Here is a 26,808-nt window from a genome sequence, read left to right on the forward strand (position 1 = left end):
TAACACATGATTCCATCTTATTTTCTCTTATAAAGAGGTCTTATGGCATGTGAATTTTCTCTTAAACCTATTTCTTCTACAGAAAAGAAAGTATCATTAAAATATAAAATGCATAAATTTAGAGCAAAGTAAAATATTCCTTCACAATATTATCAAGGTCTGAAATAAGCCCTCTAATAGTGTAAATGCTATATAAGTAATACCATAAACAAACTTTTAAAAGCATTATAAGGAATTTCAGAAATGCCACATATATATATATATATATATATACATATATATATATATATATATATAGTCAGTATGGTAATTATAAAACATTAAAAGTAAAATAGAACACCTCCATTAATAGTTGGTACTAGGAATTATTTTTCAATTGCATAAAATGTATTTTTTATTTTAGAGGAATATCATATCAAAATGTATATTATTTGTTTAATGAGCCTTTCATTTTTCATACTAGCCTTCAATTATATCAAAATAACTTTTTGAAATTTATAACCTTATATATAACTTGTATTCTTAGCTAAAAATACAAAATATACATTGATAACAGTAATGCAAACTATAAGCAACTTTTCGAAGTAGTTATTTTACTACATATTGTTAAGGAAGTGTGCTTGATTTTGTCTAAGATGTTTAATTTGTAATCTTACAAATTAGGTCTTAGAGAACTCTCAAGCATTAAACAACACAGCAACAAAAACAGTTTTAGAAAAGTATATTATTTTAAAAAATTTTACCTTATTTGCACTTTTAACTCCCAGAAATGTCTGTCCAAGAGGAACTGGTCGGAAACGGCCATCAAAGTAGAAAAGTCCAATGCAAGGATTAACGTGTAAAAATGTAGCAACATCGAGGTAGTTGGGTAAGGTTGCAGACAGCCCAAGAATCCTTATCATACTCTGTGTGGATTCCACCTACAAGGGTTATATTATTGAATGTATGACATAGATTGAACCCATTTGGATTTTATAGGCTTTGAACTCAGTTTTAATAAACAGAGAGTATGAAACATTTACATATAATAGAACAAGATCTCCCCCCAAATATGTATTAACAACACATAGTTAAAAGACAAATAATATGAAAGAGAACTGTCCTAAACCTGGCATTAAGAGTAATATAAAATAATTAAAAATGTAATTTTAGTAGATTTCCTGAGCTATTTTAGTAGATTTTCTGAAAATCCTACTAGTTAAATGTTTATTTTTTCTAAAAATGTAATAAGGTAAGTGACATACACGGATTAGATTTTAAATAAGTTTTACCAATTTATAATTCCAGGTGCTAAAAACACAAAAACATAAAATCGAAGCAAGGTAAAATATTTCTAGTATTTTACAAATTTAAATTTAAAATGCATGACATTTACATGACAAATATTTGAAACTATGTGTACATATATATTTAATGAAAAATTATTTCCAAGGCATACACTGATTGATGGATTGATACTGGTTTAAGAGGCGGGGAGGAGAAAGGAAGAAGAGAGAATCTTAAGCAGGCTCCATGCCCAGCACAGAGTATGATGCAAGGCTCAATCTCACGACCCTGAGATCATGACCTGAGTCACAATTAAAAGTTGTATGCCTGACTGAGCTACACAGGTGCTCCTCCAGGGACCTTTTAGAAAAATTCTTGAAGACTCATTTATAAAATCAGTATTTTGTTTCCCTAATATAGATTGCTTACTTAGTCCATAATTCCTTACCTATTATACAGTATTCCTTTTATTTTATCATAGTAACATATAGTTGAACATATCAGTAAAACAAATGAATTTCTGAGAAACAAACACAACTAACTATTCTATCATCACAGAGGAAAAGTTTTCAAATTGACTTAAATTATTATTAAACACTTTATATTAAAATACTTTTATATTCATAATAGAGAAAGTTTGATTGCATGGGATAATTAGCCAAAACTTGGGAAAAAATTACAAACTACTCAAAAAATGTATTGAGTCACAATTTTTGTTCATTGGTATAGCGTAATACTCTCATTTTTTTTCTGAGCACTACCAATAACCTTGGTTTAATTTGTTCACCAACTATCTACTAAGCTCTTAAAGACAAGGCACAGGGCAGCCCCGGTGGCGCAGCGGTTTAGCGCCGCCTGCAGCCCGGGGTGTGATCCTGGAGACCCGGAATCAAGTCCCACATCAGGCTTGTTGCATGGAGCCTGTTCTCCCTCTGCCTGTGTCTCTACCTCTCTCTCTCTCTCTCTCTCTCTCTGTGTCTCTATGAATAAATAAAATCTTAAAAAAAAAAAAAAAGACAAGGCACAGTGCCAAAAGAGTGGGAGCTTAGAGTCTACATGCAATAATGACACAAAACATTGTGATGTGTCCTATTAATAGCAGCACTTTCTAAAAACTGTGAGAATAATGGAGAGTGGTCACTAATTAAACCCAGGTAAGTCAGGGAAGGCATGCTGAGTATAGGTAATGGTTGCTGGCATTCTAGATTGGGAAAACAGCAGTTAGCAGGGAGGCCAGAAAGAATGGTGAATTTAAGGTACTGCACTTAGCAACAACTAGTGGTATGAACTGGTGAATGGAGGTGTCTGGTTAGAAACACAGAAATGACCACGAAAGAGCTCACATGCCAAGGAGTTTATCTGTTTAACTGCTCATCAGCACTCAACAGTGTCCAGCTCTCTCTTCCAATTATGTTTTCAGGTCTAATTCATGATCGTTTATAGCACTGTCATCTTTTTTTTAAAGTTTCCAAATATTCTGTAAAAGGCCTTTATCATTTCTAATTTTATTTACTTGTTGGTTTTCTGCTTGTGATTAGACTTGTGAGAAGTCTATTTTACTTGTTTCTTTTTAAAATTCCAGTTTTCCTAATTTATAATTAATTGTATTTTCAGCTTTATTATTTTTTCCATTTGTTTTTGTTAGAATATCCTATTTGAAACTGTCCATCATTCAACATTTAATAATTAACCTACTTATGGTCCCTTCATTCCTGTTTCATTTTAGAATTTTTATTCTGAAAATAATTTGTACTCTGTGTATAAGTGTGCTGTTTCTCTCTCCTTCACTCCCTTCCTTCCATGATCACTTACTGACCTCTAAGTGGGAGGACATTAATCTTCCAATTACTTAGGTTAGCAGTCTTCATTTTATAAGATATAAAAGTGTAGAATGTATGCATGTATGTATGTATGTGTGCCTCTCTATCTCCCTGAGTATATATATATATATATATATATATATATATATATATGCATATATCTATATAGAGGTGTATACACAATTTTATCATTTAAAAGTTATTTCTAAATTTCTAATGTATTCTATAAAGACTATGATATATCCAATTTCTGCCTTGAGAAAATGTCCCATGGAGATCTGAGGTTTTTCTATTCATATGATGTGCAATTCTTTATGTTTGCTCACTTTACCATATCAATTATATTATTCAAATTCTCTACATTAGCAATATGGGAGGTTAGTATTTGCCAAGAGAAAGAATCATTTTAATCACATACAAATTTCTCATTTTAAATTAGGATGCAAAATTTTCCTAAGGGTAAAAATTTGTATCATTAGCATGATACTGTAAAGAGCCATTCACATCTTAAGCCCTAGGGGTTCTGCAGAAATACTAAGTGGTATTGTGCAGCCCCATGTCTCTACAATAGTCCTTTTGCGTTCTCATATCCCTTCTCTTTCATAATTTTGTATACTTCACTTCTTTTAAAAAAATTTTTTTTATTGGAGTTCAATTTGCCAACATATAACACCCAGTGCTCATCCCGCCAAGTGCCCCCCTCAGGGCCCAGCACTCAATCACCCCAAACCCTGCCCACCTCCCTTTACATTACCCCTTGTTCATTTCCCAGAGTTAGGGGTCTCTCATGTTTTGTTACCCTCACTGATATTTTCACTCATTTTCTCTCCTTTCCCTTTATTCCCCTTCACTATTTTTTTATATTCCCCAAATGCATGAGACCATATAATGTTTGTCCTTCTCCGACTGACTTATTTCAGTCAACATCATACCCTCCAGTTTCATCCACGACAAAGCAAATGGTGGGTATTTGTCATTTCTAATGGCTGAGTAATATTCCATTGTATACATAGACCACGTCTTCTTTATCCATTCATCTTTCGATGGACACTGAGACTCCTTCCACGGTTTGGCTATTGTGGACATCGCTGCTATAAACATTGGGGTGCAGGTGTTCCGGCGTTTCACTGCATTTGTATCTTTGGGGTAAATCCCCAGCAGGGCAATTGCTGGGTTGTAGGGCAGTTCTATTTTTAACTCTTTGAGAGTTAAAACGCCACACAGTTTTCCAGAGTGGCTGTACCAGTTCACCTTCCCACCAACAGTGCAAGAGGGTTCCCCTTTCTCCACATCCTCTCCAACATTTGTGGTTTCCTGTCTTGTTAATTTTCCCCATTCTCACTGGCATGAGGTGGGATCTCATTGTGGTTATGATTTGTATTTCCCTGACGCCAGTGATAAGGAGCATTTTCTCATGTGCTTGTTGGCCATGTCTATGTCTTCCTCTGTGAAATTTCTGTTCATGACTTTTGCCCATTTCATGATTGGATTGTTTATTTCTTTGCTGTTGACTTTACTAAGTTCTATATAGATCTTGGATTCTAGCCCTTTATCTGACATGTCATTTGGAAATATCTTCTCCCATTCCATAGGTTGTCTTTTAGTTTTGTTGACTGTTTTTTTTGCTGTGCAGAAGCTTTTTATCTTGATGAAGTCCTAATAATTTATTTTTGCTTTTGTTTCCCTTGTCTTCATGGATGTATCTTCTAAGACGTTGCTGTGGCTGAGTTCAAAAAGGGTGTTGCCTGTGTTCTCTTCTAGGATTTTGATGGAATCTTGTCTCACATTTAGATCTTTCACCCATTTTGAGTTTATCTTTGTGTATGGTGTAAGAGAATGGTCTAGTTTCATTCTTCTGCATGTGGATGTCCAATTTTCCCAGCACCATTTATTGAAGAGAATGTCCTTTTTCCAGTGGAGAGTCTTTCCTGCTTTGTCGAATATTGATCATAAAGTTGAGGGTCCACTTCTTGATTCTCTATTCTGTTCCATTGATCTATGTGTCTGTTTTTGTGCCAGTACCACACTGTCTTGATGACCACAGCTTTGTAGTACAACCTGAAATCTGGCATTGTGATGCCCCCAGATATGGTTTTCTTTTTTAATATTCTCCTGGCTATTCGGGGTCTTTTCCGATTCCACACAAATCTTAAGATGATTTGTTCCAATTCTCTGAAGAAAGTCCATGGTGTTTTGATAGAGATTGCATCAAATGTGTAAATTGCCCTGGGTAACATTGACATTTTCACAATATTAATTCTTCCAATCCATGAGCATGTGAGCATGGAATATTTTTCCATCTCTTTGTGTCTTCCTCAATTTCTTTCAGAAGTGTTCTGTAGTTTTTAGGGTACAGATCTTTTACCTCTTTGGTTAGGTTTATTCCTAGGTATCATATGCTTTTGGGTGCAATTGTAAATGGGATTGACACCTTAATTTCTCTTTCTTCAGTCCCATTGTTAGTATATAGACATACTACTGATTTCTGGGCATTGATTTTGTATCCTGCCACCTGCCTAATTGCTGTATGAGTTCTAGCAATCTTGGGGTGGAGGCTTTTGGGTTTTCTATGTACTGTATCATGTCATCTGCAAAGGGAGTATTTGACTTCTTTGCCAATTTGAATGCCTTTTATTTCTTTTTGTTGTCTGATTGCTGAGGCTAGGACTTCTAGGTAGGTTGAATAGCAGTGGTGAGAGTGGACAGCCCTGTCTTGTTCCCAATCTTAGGGGAAAGGCTCCCAGTGTTTCCCCATTGAGAATGATATTTGCTGTGGGCTTTCGTAGATGGCTTTTAAGATGCTGAGGAATGTTCCCTCTATCTCTACACTCTGAAGAGTTTTGATCAGGAATGGATGCTGTATTTTGTCAAATGTTTTTTCTGCATCTATTGAGAGGATCATATGGTTCTTGTTTTCTTTCTTGCTGATATGATCTATCACATTGATTGCTTTACAAGTGTTGAACCAGCCTTGCATCCCAGAGATAAATCCCACTTGGTCATGGTGAATAATCTTCTTAATGTACTGTTGGATCCTATTGGCTAGTACCTTGTTGAGAATTTTTGTATCGGTGATCATCAGGGATATTGGTCGATAATTCTCCTTTTTGGTGTGGTCTTTGGTTTTGAAATTAAGGTGATGCTGGCCTCATAGAACGAGTTTGGAAGTATTCCATCTCTTTTTATCTTTCTGAAAAGCTTTAGTAGAATAGGTATGATTTCTTCTTTAAACGTTTGATAGAATTCCCCTGGGAAGCCATCTGGTCCTGGACTTTTGGGTCTTGGGAGGTTTTTGATGACTGCTTCAATTTCCTCCCTGGTTATCGGCCTGTTCAGGTTTTTTATTTCTTCCTGTTCCACTTTTGGTATCTTATTAATTCTTTCAAAGAACCAACTTCTGGTTTTGTTGATCTGTTCCACAGTTCTTCTGGTCTCCATTTCATTGAGTTCTGCTCAAATCTTTATTAACTCTCTTCGTCTGCTGGGTGTAGGATCTATTTGCTGTTTTTTCTCTAGCTCCTTTAGGTGCAAGGTTAGCTTTTGTATTTGAGTTCTTTCCAGTTTTTGGATGGCTGGTTGTATTGCGATGTATTTCCCCCTCAGGACTGCTTTTGCTGTATCCCAAAGATTTTGAATGGTTGTATCTTTATTCTCTCATTAGTTTCCATGAATCTTTTTATCTTCTGTAATTTCCTGGTTGACCCTTTCATCTTTTAGCAGGATGGTCTTTAACCTCCTCATGTTTGAAATCCTTCCAAACTTCTTATTGCGGTTTAGTTCTAGTTTCAAAGCATTATGGTCTGAAAATATGCAGGGGACAATCCCAATCTTTTGGTATTGGTTCAGACCTGATTTGTGACCCAGTATGTGGTCTATTCTGGAGAAAGTTCCATGTGCATTTGAGAAGAATGTGTATTCAGTTGTGTTAGGATGTAAAGTTCTGTAGATATCTGTGAAATCCATCTGGTTCAGTGTATCATTTAAAGCTCTTGTTTCTTTGGCGATGTTATGCTTAGAAGATCTATCAACTGCAGCAAAGCACCATGTTCAAGTCTCCCAGTATAAGTGTATTATTATCTAAGTATGTCTTAACTTTGGTTATTAATTGATTGATATACTTGGTGGCTCCCACATTCAGGGCATAAGTATTCATGACTGTTAGGTCCCCTGGTTGGATAGATCCTTTATGTATGATATAGTGTCCCTCTTCATCTCTTACTACAGTCTTTGGGATAAACTTTAATTTATCTGATATAAGGATGGCTACCCGCTTTCTTTCGAGGACCACTTGAATGGTAAATGGTTCGCCAACCTTTTAGTTTCAAGCTGTAGGTGTCTTTAGGTCTAAAATGAGTCTCTTGTAGACAGCAAATAGATGGGTCTGGCTTTTTTATCCAGTCAGAAACCCTGTGTCTTTTGATGGGATCATTAAGCCCATTCACATTCAGAGTTACTGTTGAAAGATATGAATTTAGTGTTATCATAATACTTATTCAGTCCTTGTTTTTGTGGATTGTTTCCTTGGACTTCCTCTTTCTTTTAAAGAGTCCCCCTTAATATTTCTTGCAGAGCTGGTTTGGTGGTCACATATTCTTTCAGTTTCTGCCTATCTTGGAAGCTCTTTATCTCTCCTTCTATTCTGACTGAGAGCCTTGCTGGATAAAGTATTCTTGGCTGCAGGTTCTTCTCATTTAGGACCCTGAATATATCCCTCCAGCTTTTCTGGCCTGCCAGGTCTCTGTGGAGATGTCTGCTGTTAACCTAATACTTCTTCCCATAAAGATCAGGAATCTGTTGTCTCTTGCTACTTTAAGGATCTTCTCTTTATCTTTGGAATTTACAAGTTTCACTATTAAATGTCGAGGTGTTGAGCGGTTTTTATTGATTTTAGGGGGGGATCTCTCTATCTCCTGTATCTGAATGCCTGCTTCCCTTCCCAGATTAGGGAAGTTCTCAGTTATGATTTGTTCAAATACACTTTCTGGACCTCTGTCCCTTTTGGTGCCCTTGGAACCCCAATTAAACGTAGATTTTTCCTTCTGAGGCTGTCATTTATTTCCCTTAACCTTTCCTCATGGTCTTTTTTCTTTTTTCCTCAGCTTCCTTCCTTGCCATCAACTTGTCTTCTATGTCACTCACTCATTCTTCTACCTCGTTAACCCTCATATCTACCTCGTTAACCCTCGTTGTATACTTCACTTCTAAATAAAATTCTTAGAAAATGATTTCTACCCGAAAAAAAGTTTGAAAACCCCTAATGTGATCTTAAAATGTATACATGACTTTGAATGAATTTGGCAAGTTAATCAACCCATGAGAGAATGCATATAAAAAGATTTCTGAACTTAACAAAAGGCTATATACAATTATTAATATTTTTTAAAATCTAGGAATATATGTCATTTTCACCTTCTTGTTATTGTAAGTAAATTAAGGAGGCTCATGAAAGTACATTTGGGTAAATATTTTAATTATTTCTTTGGTTTCCTATGTTTCTTCTTTGGTCAAAATTTGCTTGTATCATGCTGGTGTCCTCACATTTACTGCGCCTAAGTGAGCAATTCTCAATGTCAGATTTCTCCTTGCATACTGTAATACAATGCAGATGCAGGTCAGGAAAATCCAAATGCTGGGTATACTTCCTAAGACAAATGTTTCTTATACGCATAAGAGAAATTGTGGCCCTGTAAGTTTAAAAATGAGTTTGTAGAATATATCTGGGCCTATCTGAGGACTAAATGAAATGCTACCTATGAAATATATATATGGCTCTATAGACAGAGGATTCTTACCACTTTTGTAAAAGAATAAGAACTGCAAATTATAAATCAATGATCCTTTCAAATTAAAGATATTTATCTGGATATAAAAACAACCTCCCATGGCACCTGAATGGCTCAGTGGTTTAGTGTCTGCCTTTGGCTCAGGTTGTGATTCCAGGGTCCTGGGATTGAGTCCTGCATAAGGCTCCCTGCAGGGAGCCTGCTTCTCCCTTTGCTAATGTTGCTGCCTCTGTCTCTGTGTCTCCCATGGATAAATAAATAAAATCTTAAAAAAAACCAAACACAAAAAGCAAAAAACAAAAAAACCAACCTCCCCTGCAAAAAAGCCCTAAATTGAAATTATCATGTACTGATTAAACATAAACATTTGTCTGCCAGTGTTATAGACTCATTAAAAAAACAAATTCATTTGTTCCATTAAATTTACAAATCAAAGGATTTGTAAAAGTTATAATAGAAATTAACTAAATTTATAGAAGACTATGAAAAAATAAGAAAATAAAAAGTAAGTGAATTTTCAAGATATGCTTCCGAATTTAATTCAAAAAGTTTTACCTTTAGGTGGTATTATCCAGAAAACAACTCAATAAGCCTTGTAAATCATATTTTGTTAAATTATTGCTCATTCACTAATTTTTAGTATTTTATAAATCTGCTTTTTTTTTTTTTATAGATTTTATTTATTTATTCAAGAAACAGAGAGGCAGAGGGAGATCCTGGCAGAGGGAGAAGCAGGCTCCATGCAGGAAGCCCAATGCGGGACTCGATCCCCGGTCTCCAGGATCACGCCCTGGGCTGAAGCAGCGCTAAACCGCTGAGCCACCCAGGCTGCCCTAAATCTGCTTTCACAAAGAAATAGTGGGCAATGTATGTTCCAATTTGATATTCATTATTACTAGAAAGGATTCAAGAATGAAATAAATCACAACAGATAGTCAGAAAAGGGAGTAAAGAAAAAAATTCTTTCTTACAAATAAGCAAGGATAGCATTTTAAGTAAAGTCAGAGAGGACTTTGTCAACCGCTTCATTAGTCAGTCAACAGATTTCAACTGTGTACCGAAATGTATTTTGGAGTAGGGGAGGGGGGGCACCAGGAAATAGCAATAAACATTAGTGTCTTTATAATCAAGGAGCTGACATTTTAGTGGGGGAGAGACAACCATAAACTTACAAACCAATTAGGCAATTTCAGGTATCAATAAGTGCCATGGGTAAAGCAGAACAGGGTAATGGCATAAACGGTATCATGGGAGGGTCCGTACTTTAGGTGAGATAATAAGGAAAAGCCTAGCTAAAGAAGGGATATTTGAGAGATGATCAGGGAATAAAAACCTTCAAACAGAAGCAAAAATTAAGGATAAAGTAAGTATAAAGGCAGACTGGAACAAGTTGGAGCAGAAAGAAAATGAATGAGAGGAGAGAGCAGACAACTGAGTTTAGAGGTCAACTGAGAACCTCTAATGTATGACTGTAAGCCATAATTCACAAGCTTGATTCAACAGATACATACCCACCATTCAACACTTTCTACCCAGGATACTGAGAAATACACATGGAATTTACATTAAATAGCTACAGGAACTTTCTAACAATTTTTATTGACAAAAAACTCAGCAAGTTCTAAAAACAAAAGAATGTAGGCTACTTTCTATGGATTACAGTGTGATATACCTAGAAAGATAATACCAGGGAATGGCCAAAAACTTCTACTTACTTGTTAATTAAAATATATTGTGATTCTTTGAGGATACTATCAACAACCTCACAGATTTCTGAGGAGGCTGTTGATAAGTTTGCTCAGTCTAAAAGATTCAGTGGATATAAGCAAAGTAGTCCAATGTGAGTAATATAAATACTTCCAGAATTAGCCATCCATCAACACTGGCTTAGGGCCTAAACTTTACGCAAAGGGGAGACAATGAATAGAACAGAGATCTACACATACAGACTGTTTGTAGAAACATAGGAAGAGAGGATTTAAACATGATAGAGATGGATGAAAATTAAAGTATAAATACATATACAACATCTGACAACGAATTTACTTTCACTAAAACAATCAGCAAAATCCCAAACCAAGCCCAACTAAAAACAAAGGAAGCCTCTATAGGGGAAAGAATGAACATATCTATTACTTAAGAAACTTCCTTTACATGCTGTGATGAGAATCCTTTACAGTAATTAGAATAGTGATTTTAATTGCATAGCAGTTCTATGTAGTACTGGTGGTACCAAGAACCTAAATTACACTTTTACCTAAAAGTATAATGCTATTATTCTCAATATATATAATCAGCCTGCAAAATCCTTTCTTTTAAATGAGAATAACTTGTAATTCTATGTCCTAAACCAAATCTCAAAGTTATATTTGAGATATATTCTCCTAAAAAGTATTCAGTGTTGAAAGAATTTTAATATATTACAGCTTCTTCATCATTAGCTCAAAACTAAGCAGTAAGTTTTCATGATGTTTGCCCTTATATAAAAATCTAAATTCAGACAGTTAAGAAGATAATATTAGTCCAATGTTAAATGCAGATTTGGTCTTTCTTATACTTCTTCTTTTCCAAACTCCTCTCAATCATGCGAAATGTGTTGTGAGTCTAGTCCCTAATACCACCACACAATTTCAGAAGTTGAACACAATCTATACTGTATTAGAACAGATTCTAATGGTGCTTCTGTTACAAATGTTGACGTGCTACATAAAACACTGCCATCTACTGGGAACATCTGGTAATCAAAAGGAACAAATAAAAACATGAACTTTGCTTTTTAATAAACTTAGTTATGAGCTTTCTCATAGCATATTAAGAATATAAGGAGAATCAGACCCTTCTATCAAGGATATTAAAATTCAGAAAAGGATACAAATGAAGACAGAATTAATTATAGCAAGTTGCAATATTATAAGGATGACAGTGGTGCTAAAAAAGTACAAAGTAAAGGAGCAGAGAGGTAATACAGAAAAGGTGTAATTCATTCTGAATGGTGAACCAGGAATCACTTTATAGCAGAAGTGATATTTGGCAGATTCCAAAGAATAGTAGGTTTTCAACTGATGAATGTGTGGAGTGATAAAGATACACAATTTTGCATTTATCACTCTTAATCTCATAACCAGTAACACATTCTGGCTCCAGTGAACTGAAATTTATCTCTGGAAAAGGGTCAATGGTATTGGAAAGGAAATGGGGAAGGAATGCACAGTTTTGTGTTGCTGGAACCTATTGCAGCTCAAGAATATGCAGAAGTTAAAATTAGACAAACAGATAACAGATCCAATAGTCTTTAATGTGCAGGTAAGGAATTTAAACACTTTTCCTCTGATAACAAAGAACAAGCCATCAAAAGTTTATGAGCATAGTAGTGATAAACTATACCACTGGAGTTTCATTATATTATGCAGATATCAATGTGTAGGATGAGTATATTATATATTTAGTTGTTATATATCTATATGATACACAATTTATACTTCTGTATCATATATTAAGGTGTACATTTTATATATTTAGTTTATATACATTTAATTTTATATAGTTTATATTTATATATTATATATGGGAAATTGTACCTTTATAGATAATTAAAAAATATTTCTAAATTTATAATTGTTTCAAAATATGTTATATATTATATATATATATTATACAAATATATAATGTCATGTGTCTGTGTACATACATGTAGTAAGTATTAGCAGCAGGCCTGCAATCTATTTGCCCCCTTAACTGAGCATGTTCAGGAAAGATGTCTTAGTCAAATTCCCTTGTAAACTTGCTAATGATAGCCTTCTTGGTAAATATACTAATGATATTTACTTGATCTCTAATGTTTTATAGTTCTAGGAAAGTCCTTATCCTCATAATGCTTTTAGCTGATGGATGTGGCTCTCTAGGCGGCTCAATGTAAATAAACCTAGAGTGTATGGATTCCTATGGCATAGCTCCCTGAAAAACATTACTAAGTTATGTAAGTATCATGGTAAAAAATAAAAACATTTATGATTAAAATAGCTCTCTTTCCTGTAAAGGATGCCCTGCATGCTTCTTTTTGAGAACTCCTATGTAAAATCCGGGCCAGAGCCAAATGGCAAGAAAGGACCTGGAAAGCAGTGATGCCTAGCAGTTCCAGGCTTCTTCATGCTTCTTCATCTTTGTCTCATAACTACCTGTGTGCTCGAAATTATTAAGTTGGATATTACCTAAAATCTCTGATTTTTGTGTCATTTTGAACATTTCAACCCTTTTTTATCTGTATATGTTTATCCGTATCTGTTTATCTGTGTTTATCTGTATATGTATGCACATATTTTTAATTTACATGGTAAAATGTGAACATGCCCCAAACAACCCTCGAATTCCATCTCTATTATCAAAACACCTTTACAGTTCACAGCATATCCTTCTGTGTACTGGTTTCCTAATCTACCCAAACCTAAAATCTCAATGTAAATAAGAACTCTGTCAACTATCTACAGCATCTAGAACTATGTGGTTGGCGCATGTTCACTAAATGAATGAATGAGAATATAAATATATTGCACATTTTTTCTTTACCTAAACAGGACTCTGCTATATATAGAGGACAGCTTCCTTTTCCAATGAGAATATGACATATCTTTTAAGTCTAGTTCATACAGCTCTACACCTCATTCTTTTTAAAGGCTGCAATGTAGCATTTTATGGTATGAATATAATTTATTAAACCATTTCATATTTTGTTGGACATTTGGGTTGCTTCTAACATATTTGGCATTAACAAGAAAGCTGCAGTGAATACTGGTGTTAATATATCTGTGTGTTTGTGCTATTGTTTCCATACATTAGATCCCTAGAAGTAAAAACACAAGGCTGATTTTAGTGGGTGCTTTCAAATTACACTTTGTTTTTACTTCTGCTAAAACAGATAAAACTCTCATGTCCTTTTAAGCATCTTTTCTATAATGCTAAGTGTGTTTATTTCTACCATGAAAGTGAAATGCTTTCTCTACATTTTTAAAAAGTTTGCATTTCTTATTATTTTATAACTATTAAATATAAAAGACATTTTTATGTGCTATAAATAATTTGTTATTTTGTCTTATATTTTAACTTTTTGGCGGTGTCTTTACTGGTCGGAAATTTGTAATATTTAAATATCCAAATGTGTCACATGTTCCCTTTATAATATTTGGAGTTTTGCATTTGGCTTAGATAGAGCTTCTCTATTTGGGGGTTATTAAAAAAATGCCCTCTTATATCATCTTTAATGTACTGAGAGTTCTGCTTGATATAGCTAACATTATTAATCCATCTAGAATTCTATAGTGGACTTGCCAAATGAAAACACACTATTTTAAAGCATTTTAAAGACCACCTTTCTTTCATTCGTTTGTTCATTTCCTTCCTTCCTTCCTTCCTTCCTTCCTTCCTTCCTTCCTTCCTTCCTTCCTTCCTTCCTTCCTTCCTCTGTTCCTCCGTTCCTCCATTCCTCCCTTCCCCCCCTTCCTTCCTCCCCTCCTCCCTTCCTTTCTTGTGTTTTTCTATAGGAAATAAATAGCTTTCTATTTATGAGTTGCTGAGACCTTTTCACATTCTCTTTTAGAAAACTACAGTGTGCAGGCTCAATGTAGAACTCCTGCACATGGATTCTTGGTACTTAATGTATTTCAGTGACAATTTGAAAGGTGGCAGTATGGCATAGATTTGGACTATGAATCAAAAGACCTGAGTTTTTCAGATGCTCTTGCTATTGTCTGGGGGACTCAGAACAAGATAGTTGTCTGTATTTATTGTTTGTCCATTTAGATAACAACATCTGTCTTACCTTCCTCACAGACTTTTTGTATAGACCAAAGCAACAAATATTTATTGCCATGTATAACAAAAAATGAAACATGCAACAAAAGCACTTTGAAAAACATATAAGGAATTGTTGAAAACAAATTAAATAGCATATTAAAATAATATTAAATACTAAATATTTAAATATTTTAATAGCATATTAATTTTATTAATGCTAATTTTATCATCTGAGCCTAGGAAGAAAGCTTCTACTCCTGGGTAACTCAGCAGATGCCCCTGAGTCAGCCAAACGAGCTGTGCACTTATCAGATGTTGTCCTGAGATTCTGCATCACTGTTAGTCACCTCAATCGAGCCTTGGACTTCGCCTGTGACAATGTCCTGTGGGCTGGAAAATCTGGACTAGCCCCTCGTGTGGATCAGGAGAAGTGGGCCCAGCGTTCATTCAGGTACTGTTTTCCCTCATCATGAATTTGAGCCGTGATGCTTATGAAATTCACCTACTGATGGAACAAGAGTCTTCAGCTTATAGCCGGTGGCTGAAGGGCTCTGGAGGAGGAGCCACAGGAGGAACTGAAACTGCAGGACCTGGGGGTCCAGGGACTCCAGGAGGAGGTTTGCCTCAACTAGCTCTTAAGCTACAGCTCCGAGTCCTGCTCTTGGCTCGGGTTCTTCGAGGTCATCCCCCACTTCTGCTGGATGTGGTCAGAAATGCCTGTGATATTAAAATATCCTAATATAGGATATATTTAATTAAATATCCTAATATAGCAATATTAAAATAATGCTATTTTAAAGCATTTTAAAATACAATATAACTTCCTAAAATTTTGCACTCTGTGTTTTATACCACATTCCCAGACCTGGATCAGAGCTATTTATTAGCAAATGAAATATGAAAGAACTGATATCTAACTAATGATTCAGGAGAGAGGTGTTAAGGAGAAAGACAACTTGAGGGTGACTCCCAGGATTTGGGCTTGAGAACCAAGTGAACTACTATGCCATACACAAGTATACAGGGAAGATGGCAGAGTTTCTTTCTTCCTTTTTTTTTTTTTTTAAGATTTTTATTTATTTATCCATGAAAGACACATAGAGAAAGAGAGAGGCAGACACACAGGCAGAGAGAGAAGCAGGCTCTATGAAGGGAGCACGACCTAGGCTGCCTGATGGCAGAGTTTCTGACATGTTTAGCAAGAGATGTCTATGGAGGGCAGCTTGGGTGGCTCAGCGCCTTAGCGCTGCCTTCGGCCCAGGGCGTGATCCTGGAGACCCGGGATCGAGTCCCATGTTGGGCTCCCTGCATGGAGCCTGCTTCTCCCTCTGCCAGTGTCTCTCTGTGTCTTTCATGACTAAATAAATCTTAAAAAAACAAGACAAAACAACCCCCCCCCAAAAAAAAAAAACGAGATGTCTATGGAATGTCAAAATAGAAACGTACAACTGCATTTGGATATGGCTAGAAGTAAACTAGCCAAAAATGAGTAAAATTAAGAAGTAAAAAAAATGATTTGGTTTAAGGGCTCTCTTTTTGATTTGATAAATGGCAATTGTGGTAAAAACATTTTATTAACTATTTGGAACAATAACCTGTTTGCAATGGTTTGAAAGTCAAAAAAGAAATAGTGAATATAGATTAGTATTTTCAGAAGACCAGTGGTAAAAAGAGCTTTATTAATCACAAGTTATTGGAGAGGGATAGGTTTGAAGGAAGGCTTTTGGTAAAACAGAAGGCAGTTCTTTTAAGCTGAAGAGACAATACTCACTGAGATGGAGAAATTAAAGACACACAGGAAAAGAAAAGGGGTAATGTAGAAATGAAAGGAATGGGGTCCAAGGCAGATGGAGTCAGGACCTCTAATCAAAGAACAAGGGATGGAATCATGAATATGGATATGGGGTGGGTTTGAGGTTTTTTCTGGGTGGGGAGAAGGGCCAGGGATAGGAATTGAGGGAATTCAAACATGAAGGACTTATTTGCGTTCAGTAAAAATATTGTCCTATAAGAATGAGGCATGACAGGGTAGGGAAGCATGTGGGAGGAGTCTGGTGAAGCTTGGAAATGGCTCACTTTAGGGAAACAGAAGAAAAGCAGTTTAGAAGTTCCCAGGTGATCTGAATGACGCAAGTAAAATTTGGAACCTATGAATGTAAAGCAACTCTACTATATCAATGTGTGATCTTTCCTGCTAGTGCTTAGCGCCTGGCCAGAGGCAGAGACATGGTTCAATTGATTGATGGTTGGAATTTTGCCAGGTAGTCAGGGTAAGTTAAGGTTATCAACAAAAGAAAAATTGATCATGAAGTCTTGGTTATTTCAGGAAGAAAACAAAACCAGTAGAATATGGATCAAAGACAGTAACAGATGGGAAATCAAGGAATTAGAGTTCTTGATTAGGTTGAAAAATCAGTTTTCATCTATTTTCTCTACATGTATGATCTGCTAACATTATTTTAGTACTCATGGGTATTCCATGATATGTTATTTTTTTACTTAATGAGAAGAGGTGCTGAAAGAATAAAAATCACTAAACATTGGTAAATTTATCAATTTTTGCTTGAACTATTTATGAATAGCCACAAAGCTCCCAAACTAGAGAGAGCATACACTTATCTTTTTCTTTTCCAATAATGATTGAGGTGATTATATTTTATTTTATCTAGTATATCAGAAAAATTATAAATCATGTTCAGATTTTCTCAGGGGGTAGAAGTTAAGTGCACATAGGAGAGAAGTGGAGAAAAATCACTAATATTCACCCCTATGCTGTTATATCTTAATGCTGCTTAGTCAAATATTAGATTTGGCTTTACAACAATGGTTTAGAACTTTTCCTGTATTTACTTCAGCTAATTTAAAGAGACTTCAATAAAATAAGACTTGGAAGGAAAAAAGAAAGAGTACTTTCAATATGAAAACAAAATACCTAAAGGTTTCTTCATACTAAAATTATCTTTATCCCCATGAATAATACATATTAATACTTTTTGAATGCTATATTTAAGCTTAAAAACTTACTCTTCCCTCTGAAATAAGTTTAAAAATAGCTTCCTCTTACCTGTCGTAAAGTACGTGCCACTATGCTTTCTAAAACTGGTCCTCTATCTTCATGCAGCAAATGAACTTCATCAAGAATAAGGAGCTTTACAATTTGAGAAAGAGCTACATCTCCGACACTTTTTCTTGTTACTACGTCCCATTTTTCTGGGGTGGTCACAAGCATCTGTAAGATAAGATTAAAAAAGGGAAAATGTCACATAGAATATATAAATTTCAAATATGTCATTCAAGAAGAAATATGATTGACAACCTATATACAGATCAAATAAAAAGTGTTCAAAATACCCTGGAATGATAGGTAATTCACTATAGACACTGTCATTCCAAGAGTGATATTTCATTTCACTTAAGTTGTGATATTAAGCAGTTATTTAAAACTCAATGAAGACGGTCTGTCAAAAAATTGTAGTGAAGTGTATAAAATACCTAGCTTTTTAAAAAAGTGTCTTATGATGTAAAAACACAATAGATTCTGGGGCACCTGGGTGACTCTGGTAATAATCCCAGGCTCCCTGCTCAGTGGGGAATCTCTGCTTCTCTCTCTCCCTCTGCTCCTCCCCCAGCTTGTGCCCCCACACGCAGTCTCTCAAATAAATAAAATCTTAAAACAAAACAAAATAAAAACAAATGATTCTATCTTTTAAACTCCATACATTAATAATGGCCTTTATTTGAAAAGGGACAAAGAAGTGAACCAAGTGTTAAAAGGCAACAAAAAGGAAACCAAGAATCCACTCTAGGAATGGTCACCTATTTATACTTGTTCAAATCTGAACTTTACTACTGATACATGGTTTTCAAGATATTATCCTTTAATATTAACTAGTATAAACAGCATTTTATACCAGAAGCTAATACATATAATATAGCCTAAATGGCACATAATAGCAACCCAAAGACCAAGCACTGGAGATTCTAGGGCATGTAGAGCAGGACATAAGCCTGAGATATTAATGTGAACTTTACAGTAGCACACCATTTAATGTGAAACTGTAATTATAATTCTCTTTGCTTTTCACATATTAAATTGTTTGCATCCTCTAAAATCATCCTGTTACAGAGAAAAAGATAACTTTGACTATAGTAATACTATAATAGTATTCTACTTAGTAATACTTCTACTTCTATTTTAGTAATACTACATTAGGAAATAAGCCAATATGTAGATAATTCAAAGACTACTATATAGGAAATCAAAAGCAAAGCTTCTCATGGCCAGTATATAAATCATGAGATTTATATGAGAGAGATCAATGATAATCACAATTCAACTGTGCTTTGAAGGGGTTAACTGAGGTAAGGGTGACAGTTCTCTCAAAATTTTTGTTGTTACTTCTCATCTGATTAAATTACCTATGGGGATGATAAGAACCTTATTTTTTTAGATTAGTGAAAATAAATTCTTAACAAATACATAATCTAACTTTGTCAATATGACCCGTTGCATTATTAGAGATACCACTGCTATCATTATGAAATAAACTCTATCAACCACAAAATTTAGCAGCTGTACTTAAACAGACATTAGTTAATAAACTATAATGAAACAGATTAAGGAACTCATAGCTAACATATAAAATAATACAAATCCATATCTACTTAGTTCTAAGTTACTAAAGCTAAATGGCAATGTTGAGATCACACAAAATTTACAGAAAAGACATGCTGCTGGAATTAACTAAATACATATGTATAATACATTTTGAGGTCTAAAATGGGTAAAAACATTCACTGTGCATTAAAATATCTTTTAACAAATTTTAACTGAACTTCCACTTTGAATAATGACAAATTTAAAATAATCCAAGATATGTAACATAAATACAACCAGGGGTTACTTACTCACAACCCTTTTCATTAAAAGTCCTGGAAGCATGCCTATCTGTTTTCAAAACAATTCTCCTACACTGTACATTTAATAACAAAATATAAAATAAGTCAGCTTATTAGTGACAAATGTTAGGAAGGATACAGGGTATACTTTTATATAATAAATACAAAGCTTGGCTACCAACCTCACCATGAACTTCGAATATATGCTAATACTGTCTTATAATTAACTTTTAGAAATAATGATGTGGCAACAAATTGTAAAATCAAATTTTTCAGATATCAGCTATACCAAGGAAACCTTAAAAATCCATTTTAGAATTTTATTATACTTTTACTTCCAGCATAGCAAGAAGTGGTTTCATTTATATTACTATTTCATCACTTCAGTTCCCTGATCTTGAAATGGCTAGAACATAAAGTGTCACATTTGCTTAATGAATTGGAATTCATGCAAGACATTTCCATCTGCTCTTGTACTGGGACATGGGTTAACTGTCAACATTTTTACTGTCAACTTAAATTTCTCTCAATACATGTACTTATTACCTCAGAAATACAAAAATTACTACTTGAAACTGTTCCAATTTTATCCTGTCTACTGGGAAAATGGTATAGTTGCGATGCTATATATTACCATTGTGTCAAAAATTTGGTGTATTTAGTTTTAAATGCTCATCTATTTGACAGAAATACCAAAGGACCTAAGACTTGCCAGAACCAATTCATCTGGTAATTCACTTAAACATTAATATTTTTATTATAATTATTTCACCCTTAAAACACTGTGACCTAAGGGAGTTCACTTTATCTCTTCTTCCATTTATTTTCCTGCTTTTTTTGAGATACTGAGATGTAACAATGTAACATATGTAAACTTAAGGTGCTATGTGATGATTTGATACAGGTACATATTGCAAAATGATTACCACAAAAAGGTTAAATAACCCTTCTATCCCCTCACACAATGATGTGTGTGTGTGTGTGTGTGTGTGTGTGTGTGTGTGTGGTGATAACATTTAAGGTCCACTATATTAATAACCCTCAAATATATAATACAGTACTGCAAATTACAGTTAGCATGCTGTACATTTGTACATCAGATCCTAAGAACATATTCATCTCATAGCTCTAAGTTTATATCCCTTGACCAATATCTTCCTATTTCCCCAACCTCCAGCCCTTGGCACCCACCATTCCACTATTTAAGTTCAGCTTTTTTATATTCTACACGTAAGTTAGAACATGCAGTATTGGTCATTCTCTGTCTTATTTCACATAGCATAATGTTCTCAAAGTTCATACATGTTGTCAAAAAGAAAGTTTGAATTTCCTTTTTTTTTATGGCTGAGCAATATTCCATTGTACATATATACCACACTTTCTTTATCCATTCATCCACTGGTGGACACTTGGGTTGTTCCCAAGACTTGGGTACTATTGATAATGCTGCAAAGAACATGGAGGAATGTGAAGATGTTGAATTTTGTCAAATGATTTTTTTTTCTGTATCTATTAAGATGATCGTATGATTTTTTTCCTTTCATAATATTAACATGATGTACTGGTCTATTTAAATTTTCTATTTCTTCATGAGTCAGTAGGTTGTATGTTTCTAGGAATTCATCCATTTCTTCTAGGTTGTTCACTTTGCTGATGTATAATTGCTCATAGTAGTCTCTTATGATCCTCTGTATTTCTACACTATCCAAACTGGAAGCTGTCACTATTTGCATATGACATGATATTATATATAGAAAACCCTAAAGAGTCCACAAAAAAATCTGTTAAAACTAAAAAATTAATTAAGTTGCAGGATACAAAATAAATAGGAATCTATTGCATTTCTATAAATTAATAATAAACTATAATAGAAATGAAGAATATAGTCCCATTTACAATCAAAAAGAATAAGATATCTGGGAATAAATTTAATGAAGGAGGTGAAATATCTATACACTGAAAATTATAAGACATTAATGAAAGAAATTAATGAAAACACCAATAATTAGCAAGATATTCTGTATTCATGGACTGGAGGAATTAGTATTGTTAAAAATGTCCATACTACCCAAAACAATCTACAGTTGTAATCCCTTAACAAAATCTTAATGGCATTTTTCACAGAACTAGAACAAAAAATTCTAAAATATGTATGAAACCAAAGAAAACCCAGAATGGACAAAGCAATCTTGAGAAAGAACACAGTTGGAGGTATCACAGTTCCTGACTTCAAATTATATTACAAAGCTATAGTAATCAAAGAGTATGGTATGGGCCAAAAAAGAGCCACATATAGAAATGGAACAGAACAGAGAGCCCAGAAATAAACCCACATATATATGGTCAATTAATTTACAACAAAGGAGCCAAGAATATGCAATGGGTAAAAGGCAGTCTTCAAAAAATGGTGTTAAAAAACTGGACAGTCACATGCAAAAGAATGAAATTAGACTACTGTCTTACACCATGCACAAAAAGTGACTGACAATGGTTTAAAGACATGAATTTAAGACCTAATAACATAAAACTCCTAGAAGAAAACAAGGGCAGTGGGCTCTTTGACACTGGATTTTAGGGTCTGACTCCAAAAACAATGGCAACAAAAGCAAAAATAAGCAAGTGGGACTACATCAAACTAAAAAAAGCTTCTGCACAGCAATGGAAACTAACAGTAAAATGAAAAGGCAGTCTATCAACTGGGAGAAAATTTTGGAAATCACGTATCGATAAGGGGTTAATACCCAAAATAAATACTGAAGACAACTCAATAGCAAAAAAACCCCTCAGTAGTCTGATTATTATTATTATTTTTTTAAAGGCAGAGGTCCTGAACATTTTTCTAATCAGGATATACAAATGGCAGGACACCTGGTGGCTCAGTGGTTGAGTGTCTGCCTTTGGATCAGGGTGTGATCCTGGGCCCAGGGATCAAGTCCCACATCGGGCTCCCTGTGAGGAGCCTGCTCCTGCCTCTGCCTATGTCTCTGCCACTTTCTTTCTATGTCTCTCATGAATAAATAAAATCTTAAAAAAAAACCCAAGATATACAGATGGACAATAGGCATATGAAAAGATGTTCAATATCATCAGGGAAATGTATATTGAAACCACAATGACAGATGACCTGACAGCCTTTAGAAGGCTGTTATCAAAAAGATCTGAAATAATAAGCGTTGAGAGGATTTGGAAAAAAGAAAACTCCATACATTGTTGGTGGGCATGTAAATTGGTGACCTACTATGGAAAACAGTATGAAGGTTCCTCAAAAATTAAAAAATTACTACCATAGGATCCAGATATTCCAGATATTCTTTTTTTAAAGATAGTATTTATTTTCATGAGAGACACAGAAAGAGAGGCAGAGACATAGGGAGAGGGAGAGGCAGGCTCCATGCAAGCAGCCCCATGTGGGCACTCAATCCCGGGACTCTGGGATCATGCCCTGAGCTAAAGGCAGACGACCAACCGCTGAGCCACCCAGGCATCCCAAATATTGTCTTTATCAGAAAATAAAAACACTAATTTAAAAAGATATATGTACCCCTGTGTTCACTACAGTTTTATTTATAATAGCTGAGATATGGAAACAACCTAAGCGTTCATCAATAGATGAATGGATACAGAGGATATACACACATAATGGAATAACAGTCATAAAATAAAGAAGGAAATATTATTTGCAACAAGATGTATAGACCTTGAGGCTATTTTGCTAAATGAAATAAATTAGAGAAAGACAAGTACCATATGATTTCACTTATATGTGGTATCTAAAAAAACAAATGAACAAACAATACCAAACACAACTCTCAGATACAGAGAACAGATAGTGGATATCAGAAGAGAAGAGGTTGGGGGTGGATCAAAGGGGTGAAGGTGTAGTAAAGTGTATGGTGATAAAAGATAACTAGATTTACTGTGGTGATCACTTTGTGGTGTATACAAAGACTAAATTATTATGTTGTACACCTGAAAGTAATATAATGTTATACACCAATTCTACTGTAAAAAAATAAAATATTAAAGAAATACAAAAAATATTAAAAATAAATGTATACTTTCTTGGCTTTATAGTATTTATAACAGATTTTGAATTTTTTGGTACTTACACTATAGAAAAATGAGGGAAAAGTTTAATAACATAAATGACTTTTTTAAAAAACAGGATGGTTAAATATCAAAATGTAGTCATTAAAATCCCATAGATTAATAATAGTATTACTAATAATAATGGCATTAATAATATTACTATTATTTTACCAAATCTCAGGAGCCATTGATTATAACGCTACAGTATCATTGTGTCATTAAGAAGTTATAAAAAAAATAAAAAATATATAAAAAAAGAAGTTATAAAAAAAACTATCAAGAAAATTTTTCTTTTCATCACGGTAAGTGTAGTCTTTAATTCCCATCACCTATTTCACTCATTTTTTCAACCATTTTTTCTCCCCTCTAGTAACCATTAGTTTGTTCTCTGTATTTAACAGTCTGTTTCTTGGTTTCTCTCTTCTTTTTTTTCCCTTGTTCCTTTCTTTTGTTTCTTAAATTCCACAGATGAATGAGATCATATGTTATTTGTCTTTGTCTTACTTCACTTAACATTATACTCTCTAGCTCTATCCATGTTGCTGCAAATGGCAAGATTTCATTTTTTTAAATGACTATATTGCACTATACATTGCCCCATCCTCTTTAACCATTAATCTATTGATGCACACTAGGGCTGCTTCCACAGGTTGGCTTTGTAAAATGATGCTACAATAAACAAAGAGGTGCATGTATTGCTTTGAATTAGAGTTTTTGTATTTTGGGGATAAATACCCAATAGTCTGATTACTGGATTCTAGGTTAGTTCTTTTTTAAAAATTTTTTGAGGAACCTCCATACTATTTCCCATAGTGGCTGTACCAATTTTCAGTTCCACCAACAGTGCACAAGGGTTACTTTTTGTCCACATACTCTCCAACACTTGCCATTCTGACAATGTGAAGGGATAATTCATTGTGGCTTTGATTTGCATTTCCCTGATGATGTGATGTTGAGCATCTTTTTGTGTGTCGGCCATCTATATGTCTTCTTTGGAGAAATGTCTGTTCATGTCTTCTGTCCAGTTTTAATTGGATTATTTGTTTTTTGGATGTTGAGTTGCATATGTTTTTTAATATATTTTGGATACTAACCCTTTATCAGATGTATTATTTGCAAATATCTTCTCCCATTCAGTGGGTTGCCTTTCAGTTGTGTTGATTGTTTCCTTTGCCATGTACAACTGTTTATTTTGATGTAATACCCATAGTTTATTTTTACTTTTATTTCCCCTCCTCAGGAGATGTATCTAGAAAAGTGTTGCTATGGCCAATGTCAGGGAAGTTACTGCCTGTGCTCTCTTCAAGCATTTTCAATGGTTTCAGGTCTCAGGTTTAGGTCTTTAATCCATTTTTCAATTTATTTTTGTGTATGGTGAAAGAAGTGGTCCAGTTTCACTCTTTTGTGTGGCTGTCCAGTTTTTCCAACACCATTTGTTGAAAAGACTGGCTTTTTCCCATTGTATATTCTTGTCTTCTTTGTTGAACATTAATTGACCATAAAATTGTGGGCTTATTTCTGGGTTTTCTATTTTGTCCACTGATCTATGTGTCTTTTTATGCCAGTACCATACTATTTTAATTACTACTGCTTTGTAATATAACTTGAAATCTGGAACTGGGGTACCTCCAGTTTTGTTTTTCTTTTTCAAGATTGCTTTGGCTATTCAGGGTCTTTTGTGGTTCCATACAAATTTTAGGATTGCTTGTTCTAGTTCTGTTAAAAATACTGTTGGCATTTTGATAGGGATTGCGTCAAATGTATAGATTGCTTCGGGTAGTATGGACATTTTAACAAGATTTGTTCTTCCAGCCCATGACCATGGAATATCTTTTCTATTTCTTTGCCTCCTCTTTAATTTTCTTCGTGTCTCAAAGTTTGCAGAGTGCAGGTCTTTCATCTCCTTGGCTAAGTTTATTCTCAAATATTTTATTGTTTTTGATGCAGTTGTAAATAGGATTGTTTTCTTAATTTCACTTTCTATTGCTTCATTTTTAGCATGTAGAAATCCAACAGATTTCTGTGGATTCATTTTGCATCCTATTTTAATTGAATTCATTTACTAGGTCCTGTAGTTTTTTGGGTGGTGTTTAGTACAAATAGTGAGAGTTTTACTCCTTCCTTAATAATTTGGCTGCCCTCATTTCCTTATGTTGTCCAATTGCTGTGGCTAGGACTTCTAGTACTATTTTAAATAGAAGTGCTGAGACTGGACATCCTTGTCTTATTCTTTTTTTTTTTTTTCTTGTCTTATTCTTGACCTTAGAGGAAACACTCTCAGTTTTTCACCGCTAAGTATGATATTGACTCATTTTTCTTTTTCTAAAGAAAAAGAACCCAAATAAAATCACTAATGAAAGAGAAGAAATAAGGCCTTTACTGTGTTGAGATGTATTCCCTCTAGACTTACTTTACAGAGTATTGTTATCATGAATAGATGTCACACATTGTCAAATACTTTTGCTTCATCTATTAAAATGATCATGTGGTTTTTATCCTTTTTCTTATTGATGTGACATATCACAGATTGTTTTGAGAATATTGAACAACTCTTACATGACAAGTATATGTTCCACTTGAGCATGGTGTGTGATTTTTAAAAAATATAGTTAGATTCAGTTTGCTAATATTTTGTTGAGGATTTTTGCATCTATATTCATCAGAAATACTGGTCTGTATTTTTTTTTTTTTTTGGTCCTTATCTGGTTTAGGTATCAGGGTGATATTGGCTTCAGAGAATAAATCTGGATTTTCCTTCCATTTCTGTTTTTTGGAATAATTTGAGAAGAATAGGTATTAACTTTCTGTGAAGCTGGGAAGCTGTCTGGTCATAGACTTATGTTTGTTGGGAGGTTTTTGATTACTGATTCAATTTCATTGTTGGTGATCAGTCTGTTCAAATGTTTCCTTTCCCTGCTTTAGTTTTGGTAGGTTATATGATTCTAGGAATTTATCGATTTCTGCTAAGTTGTCCAATTTATTAGACTACAGGTTTTCATAATATTCTGTCACAACTGTTTCTATTTCCATGGTGCTGGTTATTCTTTTTCATTAGTGATTTTGTTTATTTGGATTCTCCCCTAGCCCCCTGCCCTCTCTTTTTTAAAGAATCTGGCTAGAAGTTTATCAATTTTGTTGATCTTTTCAAAGAACCAGATTCTGGT

General features: G+C 34.4%; 1 protein-coding gene and 1 pseudogene across 2 annotated transcripts in view; one reads left to right on the top strand and one right to left on the bottom strand.

Moving 5' to 3' along the window:
• The window catches only part of ASCC3 (activating signal cointegrator 1 complex subunit 3), a 349,769-nt gene that overhangs the window by 196,528 nt on the left and 126,433 nt on the right, over nt 1-26,808 (bottom strand). For both annotated transcript variants that reach the window (XM_055329663.1, XM_055329664.1), the window contains exons 11-12: nt 17,721-17,885; nt 744-920 (exon numbers count right to left, since the gene is read on the bottom strand). In XM_055329663.1, the coding sequence (XP_055185638.1) occupies nt 744-920; nt 17,721-17,885 (342 nt within the window). The remainder of the gene's footprint in view (nt 1-743; nt 921-17,720; nt 17,886-26,808) is intronic.
• LOC129512761 (peroxisomal membrane protein 11B-like) lies at nt 14,890-15,395 on the top strand (annotated as a pseudogene).

Source organism: Nyctereutes procyonoides, unplaced genomic scaffold (assembly GCF_905146905.1).
Source record: "Nyctereutes procyonoides isolate TBG_1078 unplaced genomic scaffold, NYPRO_anot_genome, whole genome shotgun sequence".
Lineage (NCBI taxonomy): Eukaryota > Metazoa > Chordata > Mammalia > Carnivora > Canidae > Nyctereutes > Nyctereutes procyonoides.